We start from the raw sequence: 15,753 nt of genomic DNA on the forward strand, positions 1-15,753 counted from the left end.
ATATATGTCTACATATTAATTAAAAAATTTTCAAACATCATCAACATAAAGTACCATGTATTCAACTACGAGACGAAGTGTATGATATTAACAATTTCTCCATACATTGGGAAGAAAATATAAACATAAAATCCACATGATATAATATTAATTTAATATAAGGACCTCAACCCATTGCATCGTCGTCAATATAGTTCAATTTAAGATCCCCTCCTCCTTTTTGTCACAAGTCATAACTACTGATTAATGTTAGACAATAATAGCAAAAACATCAAATACCTAAACTACCCAATTAGAAGTACATATTTTAGGGCATAATATACAAAGACCAAAGTCCTTTTTATTTTGCTATAAATAGGGGCAACAAGGTGAGCTCCACAAGTTCACTCTACTAAACTTACTCCAAAAATAGCAAAGCAATTACAATAGTGTCTCCCCTCCCCCAAACACAAATAATCGAGTTACTAGTGCTTAATAATTCCACCTCATGCTACGTAGAGTAGTTGGTCATATGTCTAATATTGGTGAAATACGTAGCAACCCTCATGCTGTTACGACTCACAGTCGTGCCGAAGCGGACCAAGTTGTCCCGGTGACTCAGGATGACTTGGTGAACAATGAACATAATTCCCAGGTCCAAACCCATCAAAACTCGTCAGAGGGTGAAAATGCACCTGTTCTTGCACCAATTCCGTCGTCCGATCCTCCCACCGTGCCTGTTAATGATAACCCAAACCAAACAATGGCTGTAAATGTGAATCCGGGAACTGTGTTCTACAACTTCCTTCCAATCCACGGTCAAACGTCCCATCCACAAGTTCACACCAACCCCGTGCACTATTATCCTATCCACATGTTCACCGTTAGGGTTCGGTCTCTTAATTTAAATGATTACGGTGTGGTCCTTGAGCAAGTGCAATGTAGTGGTTGGTCATCATATGACGCCGTTTACGGCAATGATCCAAAATGGGGACGTTCTGATCGTCAGTCCAATGGTACGTTAATGTTTGAAATAAGTTTATTTATGTCCCAATATTTTTAATCTTATTTTTACCACGTGTATTGTTTCGTGTTTACAGTTATTATAATTACTTACTCTCAGAATGTACCACTAATAAGCCACATTTTTTGGCAATGGGACTACTTGCATAATTAAGTTTGAATGCCCTGATAAATTTCAAATATCGTTTAAGTAAATTTTAACATTTGGAAAACAATGAATCAAAATTTTCACTTCAATACAAGTGGGATTTCGGGCATGAAAAAGTATGTTGTTATTTATTGAAAAATGAATACTATAAAGTACGCCGTTGTTGGTTTTAGCTCATTTGATAATAAATTTTGTTCAAAGTAGTGTTAAAATGTATCAGTAATTTTATGATCAAATTATGTGGCTACCACTTGTGAATTAGGTTGTTAGTTTACAATAACTTTGGGTGTGTTAGCGGGTATAAAAGTCTTCAATAATCCTCTTATTAATAGTGAAATCAAAGCCTTTAAATTGTTGATTGATCCACACGTCCTAATGTATTTTGGTGTGTAGATGTAAGATAACGTATTTCAATGTATGAAAAATATTTTAATTTTTATTCAAAGAATATACCTATTCCTAGTGAAATACTACCTACATTAAATAAATTGAAGAGGAGATGTGATGTACTCATGTACTATATTTTTGGGTTTGGTCATGGGCGTGCAAGACATGTTTCAAACCACATTTTTAGTGAGTTCAGGTCGTTCAAAATCGCAAAAAAAGACCCACCAATTTAGTTGCCTTACATTATTAAAAAAAAGGGACAATAATTTGAGTTTGTGTGCTCTAAAACAATTGTTTATTAGAAAGCAAACGGACCCTTAACTATATTTAACGCAATTGTTGTAAAGGTAACATTGAGTATGCATGTTTTTTTTTTCCAATGGATTTTAGTTTTTTTTAGGATCCGACTAAGAACGTGGACACACAATACAAGCAGTTCACTATACAGGAAATGTCCGATGAACCGAGGAAACTTGATATATCGTGGCCACTACACGAGCTTTTGTACGGTGTATTCACCTATTGGGGAACCCAACTGAAAGTCCCTCCACACCGGCATATAATGTTTCATCAACGGGCAACCCTTTACACTTTCCAAACTACTGTTCAGGCGCGTATCAGAAATGGGGCCACAGTGTATGCATTCGCTTACATCTAAAGTACGGTGTATGAAGTTTTTGAGGGGTATTTGATAACTCTGTTAGTGGTATGTTTGTAGTTTTTGATGGGGGTTTTACTATTTGCTTTTGGGTCACTTAATGCCTTAAAAAAGTCTATTAGCTATGTTGTAGGGAAATTCCGTTTCGTGGGCTGTGTTTTATGTGAACCCTTGTTCGGGTTATCTTGTACACCTTTTAATAACTATGCTAAAAAATTTGTGTTTGTTTATTAAGTAGTGGGTACCGATATTTAAGTATTAGATTATTCAACTTGTCAAACGCCTTCTCAACCATTTATTCCATGAAAATACTTAATCCAACTCAATTGTCAGGCATATGCTTTTTTGGTTTGAAGTTTGGAACATAATACATGATAACGGATTCCATAGTCTAATGGGTAGGTGAACTATATTCTTTCAGATTGAAAAACAATAGTTGAACCTTAAATGCTTACATTCAAACAAGTTAACTAAATCAAATACCACGTGCCTTGCGTAACTCGACCTTCTATGGTACAATATAAGTTATGCGTACCGCAATTGGGTTGAGATTGATAAAAAAAAATTTCTGGAAAACATTACATTTATGTGCTTTCAAAAATGTGGTAGCTACTATTTATGTGGGACAAGTGTATGGTAATCATTAAACAAACATATGTAAAAAACTAGTTTTTAAATTTGAAATTTATGTTGAGTACTAGCAAGTTGCAATAGATGGGACACCGAATACACTTATTCCTTGCATGAAGCTGAAATTTTTTAAATAATGATTTTAAATAAAAACCCTAACTCCACCCAACTATATCCCTATAAAATTATAACTCATCTAACCAACTCTTCAAATAGAAGCGTCCAATGTCAAATAACCATACGGTGTCCTTTGTTCATTTGTCTTAAACAACCATATTCTAGATTTCCATTGCTTTCGAAATTCTTATCCCTAACAACAATAAACAACCAAAAACACTTAAAAATCAAATATCATTTCAATTATCAAACAATGTCCTTAAACTCAAGCCCCCCAAAGTCAACTCAGCCTTTTACTCTTCTGTCATTAATGTACGACAGCGATGATAATCGTAGGAAATCCTACAAAAAAGAACCAGAAGATCGATTGTACATCCCGACTGATTTAAACAAGTTCGACGAATTGCTTCCACAATGCCGATTTGGACCAATGTGGGGTTCAAATCCTTCTTCAATGGATTTGGACCAAATGCTTAGAGATCAACTACAGGTGATGCGAGTTGATGCTTTGGATTTTGATTTATTCCCGCAATTGGACGATGCAGTAGTTGAAACCCCATATGCCACCCCAAAAGAATCATTTTCACCATTCCCCCAAGAACAAGTTGGTGGTCAGTCGTCCTGTCAAATTATTCAATCCGTCTCCCGAAATCAAGTTAGCTTCACCCGAAAAGGTTGTTACTATTGGGGACTTGAATTTTTCACCAGGTTCTCCAGAGACAACAATGTAGAAGTGGCGGTTTTTTGCAACTTATAATACCGTTACCAAGAAAAAGGGTAATTACAAGAAGAAGCGTAACGTGTTGGGTAATGCTCGATGGAGGCAAAACATTTGGGTTATGGAAAAACTGCGTCATACCCGGTCGACCTGTTATAAGGGGGCAGGTGGGGAAGGCACTAACCTGAACGAGGTGCCGATTGAGAAGGTCCAGCTGCCGGAGAAGAAGAATGTAAACAGAAACAAACGTACGACCTGGCAATGTTGGTAAACGCAAGTGGTAGGTTCCGTGTGTATGAAAGTGGTGTATCAGTTGTAGGTTGGATCTATGTGTTGTAATGTTTGTAATGTTTAATTAGAAGGCATGTTTAGAGGTGTTTGATTGGAAGTCGGATTAACATCTAGTACTGTTATTAATGTGAACGGTAGTAGTTGTACTATCGTTATTATATTAATATGAAAGCTTTTGACACTAACGATGTCAGTTTAAATTGTTTGCAATACATTATGTGAGCAGAAGATGTCTTTCAACAAATTTTACAATAAAGTCTCATATATATGAAATAAATCTAGAGTAGTCACATACATATAGTCAGCTAGGCTATTACGGGACTTAAGTGATTACGATTTAAACCTAAAGACTATAAACTGGTGTCTTTATTAATAATTTATTTCTCCGTCAGCGTTATTTATTCCTCGCACCATAGTCGTCAATCAATCTAAGAACGTGGATGTCGCACTCTTAATTACTATTAGGTTCCCAAATAAGTAGGTATGTTTTAACTAAAAAGTTATACTAACAATTCAAATGAATTGGCGTTTCGATTTAACTAACTAAATGTAAAATAGCTGGTTTTAATAGCTTTTAAAAACCTACTCATGCCCATCATTTTTTACCAGGAAGACTAAAACAAAAAAAGTGACACATGTTGGAAGGGTAATCGGCGCAAATAAAACTTAAAAATTAATAGTATGGGCTAGCATATGTTAGCCAATATGTAACGACAAAATTAGAATTGTCCAAATTGAAACAGAATCGTTGTTATGGGTAATTCATAAATACATCAACTGTGAATTTGATGTTTGTTACATGCTACTTTGTACATACCTAGTTTCCATGCACACATAATTGTTCACTTAAGTACTTTCATTTTTTATTACCCATGCATTATCGGAGCAGATATATTATATAACGTTTTGATGATACGTAATGCACCATATAGAGAGCCAAATGCCATGATGGTCCTCTACTAACCAATCCAGTAATGCAACACATCAACTAAATTGGTAGCAAGTACGCGTTTGACACCATAACCAAATAACACGTCTTCGTACAAGGATACAAGTTTGAAGTTTTATTAAATTGGTGTGAGTAGTTTGTTTTGGAAACATGTTACGAAATAAATTCAAGGTATGTTAAGCCATATCAATATGATTAAGTTGAGACGCTATTAAAACTTTGGATTTTAATTTATTTACTTATTGTTACGTTAAATGCCGAAAATTTCTAATTGGTGTATATGATGTAATATAACACATTTGAAATTATCATAATGAGAAAGTGTACACTAATTATGTTTGAATACGTTTACATAGCGTGTGGTTTTTTACAATTTTTTTTTAAAGTTTTCAACAACACAATTTTTTTCACCAGTTATGAAATATGTGTATTGTGTAGTATGAAATAGTAAATAAATGTATTTAAAACGATTAGCGTCGATATGTTACTGAGGTTGGTGAAGAAAAGGTCACAAATTTAATTGCAACTACTTACATTTATTACTAGGGGTTCCAAAACCATACACCTATATTGCCTATATAAGTGGAGGACGTCTATATCCCTTCTCCACAAAACAATCTTCCATTTTCCATCTTCCATCTTTTGATATTGTTGTTTTTGTTTTCCAATATACTATTTTACCTTTCCTCTCCGTTTAAATGGGTAGTTTACCACCATTTCCTGTAGGCTACTATCTTCAACTCATTATAGGAACCGCATATTTTTGGGCACGAGACCAAAAATCAGACCCTGAGATGAATTTTAACAACTTTGTTTATTTTTACAGTGAAACTGGTCACATTTCACTTGACGAGGCTGATTTAATGGATCTGCGAACTGTAATTGCAAATCCTGATAAAATCTTGCCCGCCAAGATGGACACGCTCATGATGATGGATGGGTCTGGGAAGGTCGTTCCAGCTCATTTGCCGAACACCAGGGATGTAGTTGTCCTTCCAGCTGTACAAGAAGTAATCCCTCATTTAGAAAATGGACCTATCGAGTATGAAGGGGTGACGAAACTCATCCCGAAGCTATTGGTTGATAAAATAGACCCGAAGCCAGTTATACCTCGTAAGGGTCCTATTTACCCCCTTACTTCGCCTCCGTACACCACGGAAGTTGGTTGCCTAACAGATGCATTCCAAATTTTGCATGTTCGGTCTGATGTGACGAATGTGTCGTTCATGGTATTTCGTGCCGAAGTTTTGGACAGCAACCCATTAAGCCGCTATCATGTCATCCGGGTTACTCTAGAAAATACACCTGGTAAGCCACTTATTGAGAGGGGAACAAGCATAATTCTGTGGAATGCTAGACGCATTACACGACCATCGTTTATGGACGACTTCAACTGGGCCGTTAAAACGCACAAACCAATGGTTGTTATTATCATTGAAGCTCGGGTTGGGAAGATTACATGTGAGCAGATGATGAAGCATCTCCAAACTAATATGAAGTGGAAGCTGGAGGAGGCAAAATCTCTCGGTGGGGGGACTATCATAATGTGGGATGCTTCTAGGGTTCAAGCAGAAGTGCTAGTTTCAGAGAACCCAAGTCATGAGCTTCGTGTTTTAGGTCGTATTGGGAGGATTCAAGGTATTTATATATAAGGTTTTTTGGTTTTATTTTTTTTAAATGTTCAGTTATTGTTGCAACATATTTTAATTTAACGTTAATATGGTATGTTAACCGTGTAGGACGAGGTTGATGAACCAAGTTATGTGAAGGGGGAGGAAGAACAAGATGGTTGGTAGTGGTAGCAGCTTAGACTGAAGCTGTTCAAGTTATTAAGTCGTGATAGATTAAGAACATTAAGTACTAGTGGTTGTTTACATTGTGTTTGTGTTGAAACATTTCACGTTTTCCGTTGGGCATCCTATGTAACGTTTAGCCTTTTTTTTTTTTTAAATGTCGTATGTGACTGGATCTTGCTGTATGTTACCTGGTTAATGGAATATGTACGTTTTGTGTGTTTAGTGGTATCGACCTTCTCTATATATTAGTTCAATTGTGTTGTTGAAATCACTCTAAATTTGGAATAAGACAGTTTAAAATAAACAACCGAGTAATTAAAATTAATCCCACGGATAAAGATTATTTGTTCATCGCAGGGGTAAACTAGACAGTTACGTACAACTTACTACTTAGACAGTGGCTAAAGACCACTTCCTATGGTGAGTAAAAAAAAAAAATGCTTGCTTAAGACCACCCTTCTCTCTCTTGCTTTTTCAATATCCAACCATTACTTTGACACTCTTACCCACCTCTTATTTATTTATTAATGTCAGTTATATTTTACCAATATTATTCCAAATAAATGAGAAGCAGTACTGTGTATAAATTTGTGTAAATTACGTAAGTTTTTAAGTATGAGGAATTCCCGTTTTTATTGTTAGAGTTCAAAATATAGAGTATTTATCGTATTCGTGACAATAGACAAAAATTAACAAGGTGCATGTCTATTTTATTATTTTATATCGAATTATGTTAGCTCCTGCTTGGTAATTTTCCTTACTCATTAATAAACTACGGCTTTAATTAATTTTTTTATAAACATTGTACATATGTTAGATAATTACAAAAGATATAAAATTTAGATTATAATAACTGAGTACAAAAGATATCTTAGATATAAAATGTTAATAATTTTTTAATAGCTATATATACATTTGTGTTAAACATGTGGAAAATCTTTTATTTAAACCAAGTAATTATATTGTATATGATTATGAAATAATTTTTGTATAAGATTTGTTTCCATTAAATTGAATTTTATAAGAAAATATAACAAAATTAATTACACACCATGTCAATGGTGGTGTGTCTTTTAGTATGATGTCACTAATTTATGTCTCTTAGTATCTTACTAATTATGCATTTGTAGAACTGCTCTGCATTTGTTAATATCATCATTACAAAACACATGAGCATTTTTTGCCCACCCAAAATGCCCATGAAAGCGGATTTGTTGATATGTCCTACGCATATGTAAAGGCAAACATTGTAGTAGTTAGGTACTTAATTACCTATTATACACTTAGTGATTTAGGGAATATGCATCCATCCCAGGGCCCACATGGATGAAGTAAGGAGGAGGATAACTCCTTGAGCATAAATATTGGTGAGGATGGTTTTGTCTTGTTAAACATTCCCTCTCCTTACGCTATTTTGACACCACATACTCTCTTTCATCCGCCTCATTTCCCACTATTTATTTACTCTCTTCTATCCTCTTTTATTTATTTTTCCCATATCGAAGGGTATCATCTTGATATATTTTATACTATAAATATAGCCCCCCACCAATTCAAAAAATTTTTTTTACAAGCTTTAATTGATTTCTTTAATGATAAAGTCTAATAATGATTATAATAATAATAATTAGGATTCGGTAATTAGCATACATAATAAAAAACACCTGAAATTATGTATAAAAAATCCGTACGTTTGCCTCTATCCCCTGTTCCCACATTCCAACATTCCCCTTTCGTTTCCCTCTCACCCCTCGTCGCTCACACTCCCCGTCCTCTCTCCTCTTCTTCGAAATTGTTCTCCAACCTTGTTCCCTAGATCTGAGCTTAGCAATCCCCACCTACAAAATGGGTTTACTTGATCCACTTGTCGATGCTTACCTTGCCACCAACGATCCCCGGGAGCAGAATTTGATTAAGTCCCTTATTGTGTCCGTCGGAACCGGATCGCCCTCTCCTCAACAATTTTACGATGCTGGCCAAACCTGTTCGGACACCATATATGAGGCTCTAGGAGACGTGCTTGAAAGGTTCAAGGAGAGGGGGGGCCGTTTGAATAAGGCTGATGGTGATGAGGGTAGTTCCGTTCCCCCCATAAAAACGGGATCTAAGACGGAGTTGTCAACCCCCATAACCGCCCCTAGTACGAAGGGACCTCCAGTGGAAGCGAAAAAGGAGCAGGGACCTCCGTTGCAGTACTATGTGAGGCGGAAGAACCGTAGGGTTCTACCCTCCAATTGACGGCAGAACCGTAACGATTCCTAACCCTAATTTTTGCAATTTTTTTTTAAATCCATTCTGTATGATTGTATTTGGGTTTATCTTTAGTTCATCTGATTTGTATATGGTGATATCTATTGTTAGTGATCTGATGGGTTGTTGTCTTAAATGTTGGGTATGTTGAGTTCAGTACTGTGATATGTTGGGTTGTTTTAAATTGTATTGGCTCGTTCCGGATTTTTGTATATGTTGGGAAGGATTGTGGTTTGTGCACTTGTTGGCTTGTAGTGAAAAAACTCATTTGATTTTCGTATTCATGGCCCGTGGTTGTGCTATGGTGTTGTGAGACGTCGAAAAATATTGTTGTTTTTGACTGTTATGGCTACAAGTATGTTGTGGTGTGTTTTCTAATCTGAATGTTTGTTGGAATATGGTGGTCTGTTGGATTTTATATCCTACCATACTGATTGTTGTTGACAAATTGGTAGTGACTCCCTTACTCAATGGATGGATCATTTATATGAATAATTTAGACATTTTAATTTGGCCAACGGAATTTTAGTTGATGAATGATGAGGATGCTGTGTTGTTGCTTATCATTGGCTTCTCTGTCCCTTACTGTGTTCCATTAGTGTTATAGTAGTCCTTCGGATATTATCTGGTTTCCTGATTTGAATTGAGACCCCTATTGTAATGTGTTGAGTACTTTATTAAAATCCACCTGATGAAGGGACTCCATAGAATTTCACTAACCAACATTATGCTTAACGCTGATGTTGTTGAGGTAACCTTGTGGGTTAGTGTTGTATTCATTAATGACGTAAAACCCTTTGATGGCTTGAGTGCCCTAAAACCTAACGTGATTACATAATTGCAGCTTAGTAGGGTGTTTGCAGAGATTTGTCCTTAACTACGTCACTGTTGTTTTTTGTATATTTGCTTCACACAGGTATACAAAGTACAGTTTGTGGATTATGCCAAGAATGCAGCTTATTGTGAAGGAATAACAGTGTAGCCTTTTTTTAAAAAACAAAACTGGGTAGTTATTTTGTAATGTAGGCTTTGTTATGACTTAAGTACATTGTAAGTTTAACAAGTGCTACTTTGATTAATGGTTGGGTTCAACGTTACATTATGATAATTTTGGCTTGTATTTTCCCGTAAATCTTGGGGTCTCGGGGAGAAACAAGTTCTTTCTATCTTGATGACAATGTAGACATTTTTGTGTTAACATGAAATATTATGAAATGTAATTATGTATGAGTGGGTAATCACAAAGACCATTTTATTATTTTGTGTTAATATTAAGATAATTTATATTAAACCCTACTTTCTAAACCCTAAACCGTAATCGATTCACAATTATGTGTTGGAATAATACCACAAATTTGTGTTGCAAATTAATTTCTTTTAAGGATTCCAAGATTTGTTTTTTCGATATTAACACATTAATATATATTGGTGTTACGAGTATAAACCCTAAACCCTAGACCCTAAACCCTAAACACTGAACATTGAAACCTAAACCATAAACACTGAAACCTAACCCCAACACCGTAAACCCTAAGCCCTAAACAATAAAACTTTAATTTTTAAAAGGAATCCAGTATTAATTTTTACAATATTAAATCATTAATATTAACACACTATTAAAACATTAATAAATATTTCCCTATAAAATGTATGTTGTGCCAGTAACATATGTTGTTGCAAGTTTAACACAACTTTTTCATGAAATCAGAATCTGTTTTGCTCCAATTCTATCGTATAGCTAAAAAACCGAAGGTAATGGGCCAATATTCTAGAGTAGTTGTTGCACTTGTCACACAAATGTATCATGAATCCAACAAAATCAGTTTGATCCTATCCATTTATATATTGTCATAGTGGCAGGTATTGGGCCCTTTGTATATTTAGTTGTTGCAATTTTAACACATATGTATCATGAATCCAACCATAATAAGGTATTGGGCTCGAAGGTATTGGGCCCTATGTACATTAGTTGTTGCAATATTAACACAAATGTATCATGAATCCTACCATAATACGTTTCATCCAACTGTATTATATATTTGTATTGTATAAGACTTTCTGTATCGGGGCCTAGCTTATGTTGGACCATGTTTTCACCGAAGTAGATTATCCATAAGATTAAGCTCTTTAATTACCAAAGTAGGCTGGAGCAAAAGCTTAATTTCAATACTAATAATGTCTTTAGAGTGATACAAAACCAAAGACATAATGGGCAAACGTTTATTAAAGCTAGTTAAACTACAATTGTTACAAATACACCAACACAGGGAACCCTAACATTCTAGAAGGTTGCTGACACACTAGAAGATCCATCGGAATCACAATTAATTGGGAAACTATCATCATCTTCGGGAATGAAATCCAAGTAACTATGTCGTACATCGTCGGCCAGCTCTCCACGAACCTGTTCACACATCTATGACTTTAGTCGTATTTTACACAAAACAACAATCCCACACATAATCGAATAATAAACTACATTACATACGTGAATTTTTCCTGTGCCAATAGTAGGAGGGTCATCTGCTTGAAGTTTCGAATTTGGTGGCACTTTCTTAGCCTGTCAAAAAATGGATGCATGATTAAACGATAGTTAACACTAACTTGTTTTGATATACTTACCTTTCAGGAAAAAGGTATAATAACAATTTTTTTTATGGATTTACCTTCTTTTTTGGAGGTTTTTTGTAACCAATTTCAGCTAGTGTCTTATGTCGTCCCGTGACCGGCCTCCCACGACCTCTCTTCTTGGGAACGGGGTCTTTCAATACTATGCCAATATTGTCAAAACCTGGACCGGAAGGGGGTTCACCAAGAGCTTCATCTGCAATTTCTTGATCGGCGTGTGGCTTTTGAACTGATGATGTAGTCGCTCTATCTTCTGAGCTTGGAATAACCGTAGCAGCACCTTCTCCGAGGTAGCTCATAGCTACGGTTTGCTCTAGCTTCCTCTTCGTACACTTAGTAACTTCGGACTTTAATCTAGTAAGCGCTGCTAACACCATATCCACCGTCTCATCATTAACCATATCCGCCTTATCACATATCCCTTCAAACGCGTTCATAAGCCTATTGTAGCGGATAACTTCAATTGACTTACTTGGATCATGATAGGACACCTTGACCCTAGTGTGCTTTTGTAGTATATCTTTACGCCATCTGTTAACAACGTACTTGTTTGGAATTTCTTTCACAAAATTAAGATCAAGGATCCTTATTATGTGCTTACACATGATACCATGCGTTTCAAATTTACGACAATCACATAATATCTCCTTAGTGTCCGTGTTGAATGTTGCACAATAGAATCGGCGTCGTTCAGTTAATACCTCCTTGCTGGATCCTTCAGGGACTATCCACACACGATCCTCAAGAACGTATTGAATTTCGTTCTCACTCTTATTTCATCCTGAGGATAGCAATACATCATCCTACAACATTCTGTTTGTACCTCTTGAAACTTTGTGTCAGTGTACAACTTTTGAAAAACCTTCTCCACATTAAAACCAGTGACTAGTCTTCTGAGGTACTTTGAGCATTTTGCATCTGCGTCGATCTCATCCTGAACCTGCTTTGTCATTGCTCTAGAGTACTTCTGCGGGAATTCGAACAATTTTGTGTGACGGTTAACAAACCCATCGAAAAAGCTGTTGATACTCTCCACTCTTTGTGTTGTCTTCATTCCTGCCCAAAAATATTCCTTCATAAAAGCGGGCACCCACATATGTCGTTCCTTGAAAAGGCCGTTCAACCAATCATTATCCTGCATCGCATACTCCTTGACAAACACTACCCACCGGCTTTCAAACTCTTCAACAGTAAAGCTTTCATATACAGTTCCCTTCAGCTCACTCTTGACCTCCTTATACCTAAAATTCATATCATATACACACTTCAGTCAGTGAATATACCTAAAAAAATGAGAACAACTTTTTTTTTTTTTTAAATTGCAGCAGGCTTTTTTTTTAATTACAACAGGTTTTTTTTTTTTAATTACTAAGCGGCAGTGAGCTCTCGACAAACATGTAGAGGCAAAATAAACACAAACCTAAATGAAAATAGCACCATAAGTTAGCTACGCAATACACGTGATCTGGATGTAACCAATACAAACACAACGGTAAGGGTGACTAGTAGTTAGTCAAAGCACAAATTGGCAAACAAAATCAACAAGGAAAGCAGGGAAAAAAAGTACTCCGTAATGAGTTGACGACTGGGGAAAAATGAGTAGCATACACCATGTACATTGAACAATCCTTTGGCACACAGAATAGAGATTTAAAAGGTGATTAAAAAATGTAAGTTGATTTGTGCTAGTATGACACGTAATCATGCTCTAAGCCTCAAACCAAACAAGCACATATTCTGATCTTAAAAGCCTAAAATCAGTCTGTAGCATGTACCCAAATGAAACCTAAGTATTGGACTCTGAATGGAGTAAGCAACCCAAGTGGGTGCAAGTCATCAAAAGTAAAACTACAATCAAGGGCATAAAGAAAGCATGATGAAAGGCCACCCAATAATGTTACATAGGCATGGCTGGGAAAGCAATTTCAAAGACCAGACTGAGGACAGTGAAATTTGCAAATATACATCCCAAATACCTGCCTAAATGGTCCCTAATGAAACTGAAAAGTATAACCAGCCAGGAAGCCAGTGATGATCTTGTAAGATGCAATTAGCAATAGCAATAGCATTTTTTTTTTAATTACAGCAGGTTTTTTTTTTAAATTACAACATGTTTTTTTTTAATTACAACAGGTTTTTTTTTTTTTAAATTACAGCAGTTGTTTTTTTTTAAAAAAAATAAACAGCAGGATTTTTATTAAATATAAAGCAGATTTTCCTAACATATTTTAGGTATAAACACCCCTAACACACATACCTTTTACATTTACCAAGCTTCTCGGGAATTTTTTTCATTATGTGCCAAATGCACCAACGATGCCTTGTTGATGGCATTATTTCCTCTAGTGGCTTCCGCATTGCAGCCGCTTGATCTGTTAGTATTGCTAGCGGTGCACGATCATTCATGCACTCTAACCACTTATTAAATATCCAACGATACGTATCGCAATCCTCGTGGGAAACCAAAGCACAACCCAACAAAATAGATTGTCCGTGGTGGTTAACACCAACAAAATTCACAAATGGTAAATCATACTCATTTGTCAGATACGTAGCATCAAAGCACACGACATCTCCAAACTCTTCGTACGCAGCACGACTCCTTGCATCAACCCACAATACATCTTTCAGTCGTCCTTCACTATCTAACCTCTGTGAATGATAGAAATTCTTATTACCGGCTTGCATGTTTTCAAAATAAGTCATCATCGCGGTTGAATCACCCCCCACCATCTGTAACCTACGTTCCTTGTACACCTCATGTTGAAGGTCTTTCACGGTAAATGAAATATTCTCTGGTCCACCACTGTCAGTAACCATACAACCATGAATTTGGGACACAGGAACACCCTCCTCGAAATAATTGAACAGCTTCCTCCTAACATTGGATGTGTACTTCTTCATCCGGTACTCTTTAACTAGCTTTGCCTTACCTGGTGAAGTTAAGTGGGTGTGTTTCAACTCGACTTTCTTTATTGTCCACGCACCATCCCTATCAACACTACCATAGATCTTTGCTTGACATCCACACTTTTTTGACCTCCTTTTTCGACCTGCAAGTTCATCCTCACATACTACTCCATCAACAACTCCACCAGACCCTGACACATCCATTGATTTTGCCCTCTTCTTTGCCTCCCTCTCAGCCCTCATGTGTGGTCCCCCCCAACACTCACACCTCCAAGTTGTGCCTATACGATCCCTATTCGGACCCTTAGAGTAAATGCCTTGCGGTCTACAAACCCCAAATCCTACTTGTTCTGCATATTCTTTGTAATAAGCTTCCATATCTTGCCATTTTTTAAACACCATTCCAACAGCAGGAGGCTCGACATATGTGACTACACTAATATGATTACTGGCCACAGTGGTTTCAACCGTATCCACTGTTTTGATGGGGGACCTATGGGCTACATCATTTGGTCTTGGTGATACAAATAGCGTAGATGGAGGGATATCCCCTTCTACATAAGGTAGAATGTCATCTCCGACATCCCTAACCCGATTTGCATCATCTTCCAGACAAGGCTCCTCTCTGCACCTAACACCGCTCCCCTTATCTTGCAAAACACTAGCATTGTACCCACAAACTACGGGGGGCGAATCATTGCAGTTCTCCATGGCTACTTTGTAGGATTTACAATTCTAACACATAGACAACCAGAAACAAAACCGAATCCTATCAATGTCACACTAATCGAACTAGTATTATCACATTTGATTCATTCGAATACTTCACACCAATATCTACTACAACCATCCACACACTACAATACTCCGTAGTAATCAAATAAGATAATAATCCATAAATGTGATGAAAAACAAAAACCACAATGCAATTATGCTAATTATAATTTTATTATATTATTCCACTTACCCAACAATCCAACCAATTGCTCATATGCCGAAAACAATGGCACTCAACAGTCGAGGCGATTTCGCTTGCCGTAAAAGATGACTATCATAAACAAGTAAACAACGGATGAAAGAGTATGGATTTTTGAATTTACTCACATACAAGATGAACAACGTAAACAATGGATGAAGGAGTATGTATTTTTGACTTTACACAACCAAGAAGATGAAAATAAAATGTGGCTCACAACAATCCAAATTTCCCATACTTGCAACTTGACGGTATTGCATGGAGATAACGCTGTTAGATGACTCAATTGCTGA

The 15,753-nt window shown here is 36.3% G+C and overlaps 1 protein-coding gene across 1 annotated transcript; it reads right to left on the reverse strand.

The window, feature by feature from the left end:
* Positions 1-11,227: 11,227 nt before the first annotated feature.
* On the reverse strand, positions 11,228-15,195 carry LOC110734827 (protein FAR1-RELATED SEQUENCE 6-like). Its single transcript, XM_021914973.1, has 5 exons — positions 13,832-15,195; positions 12,398-12,815; positions 11,613-12,344; positions 11,435-11,506; positions 11,228-11,350 (listed from the first exon to the last, which is right to left on the reverse strand). Exons 1-5 carry the CDS (start codon positions 15,193-15,195, stop codon positions 11,228-11,230), a joined length of 2,709 nt encoding a protein of 902 aa, XP_021770665.1.
* Positions 15,196-15,753: the final 558 nt, after the last annotated feature.

Source organism: Chenopodium quinoa, unplaced genomic scaffold, assembly GCF_001683475.1.
Source record: "Chenopodium quinoa cultivar QQ74 unplaced genomic scaffold, ASM168347v1, whole genome shotgun sequence".
Taxonomy (NCBI): Eukaryota; Viridiplantae; Streptophyta; class Magnoliopsida; order Caryophyllales; family Amaranthaceae; genus Chenopodium; species Chenopodium quinoa.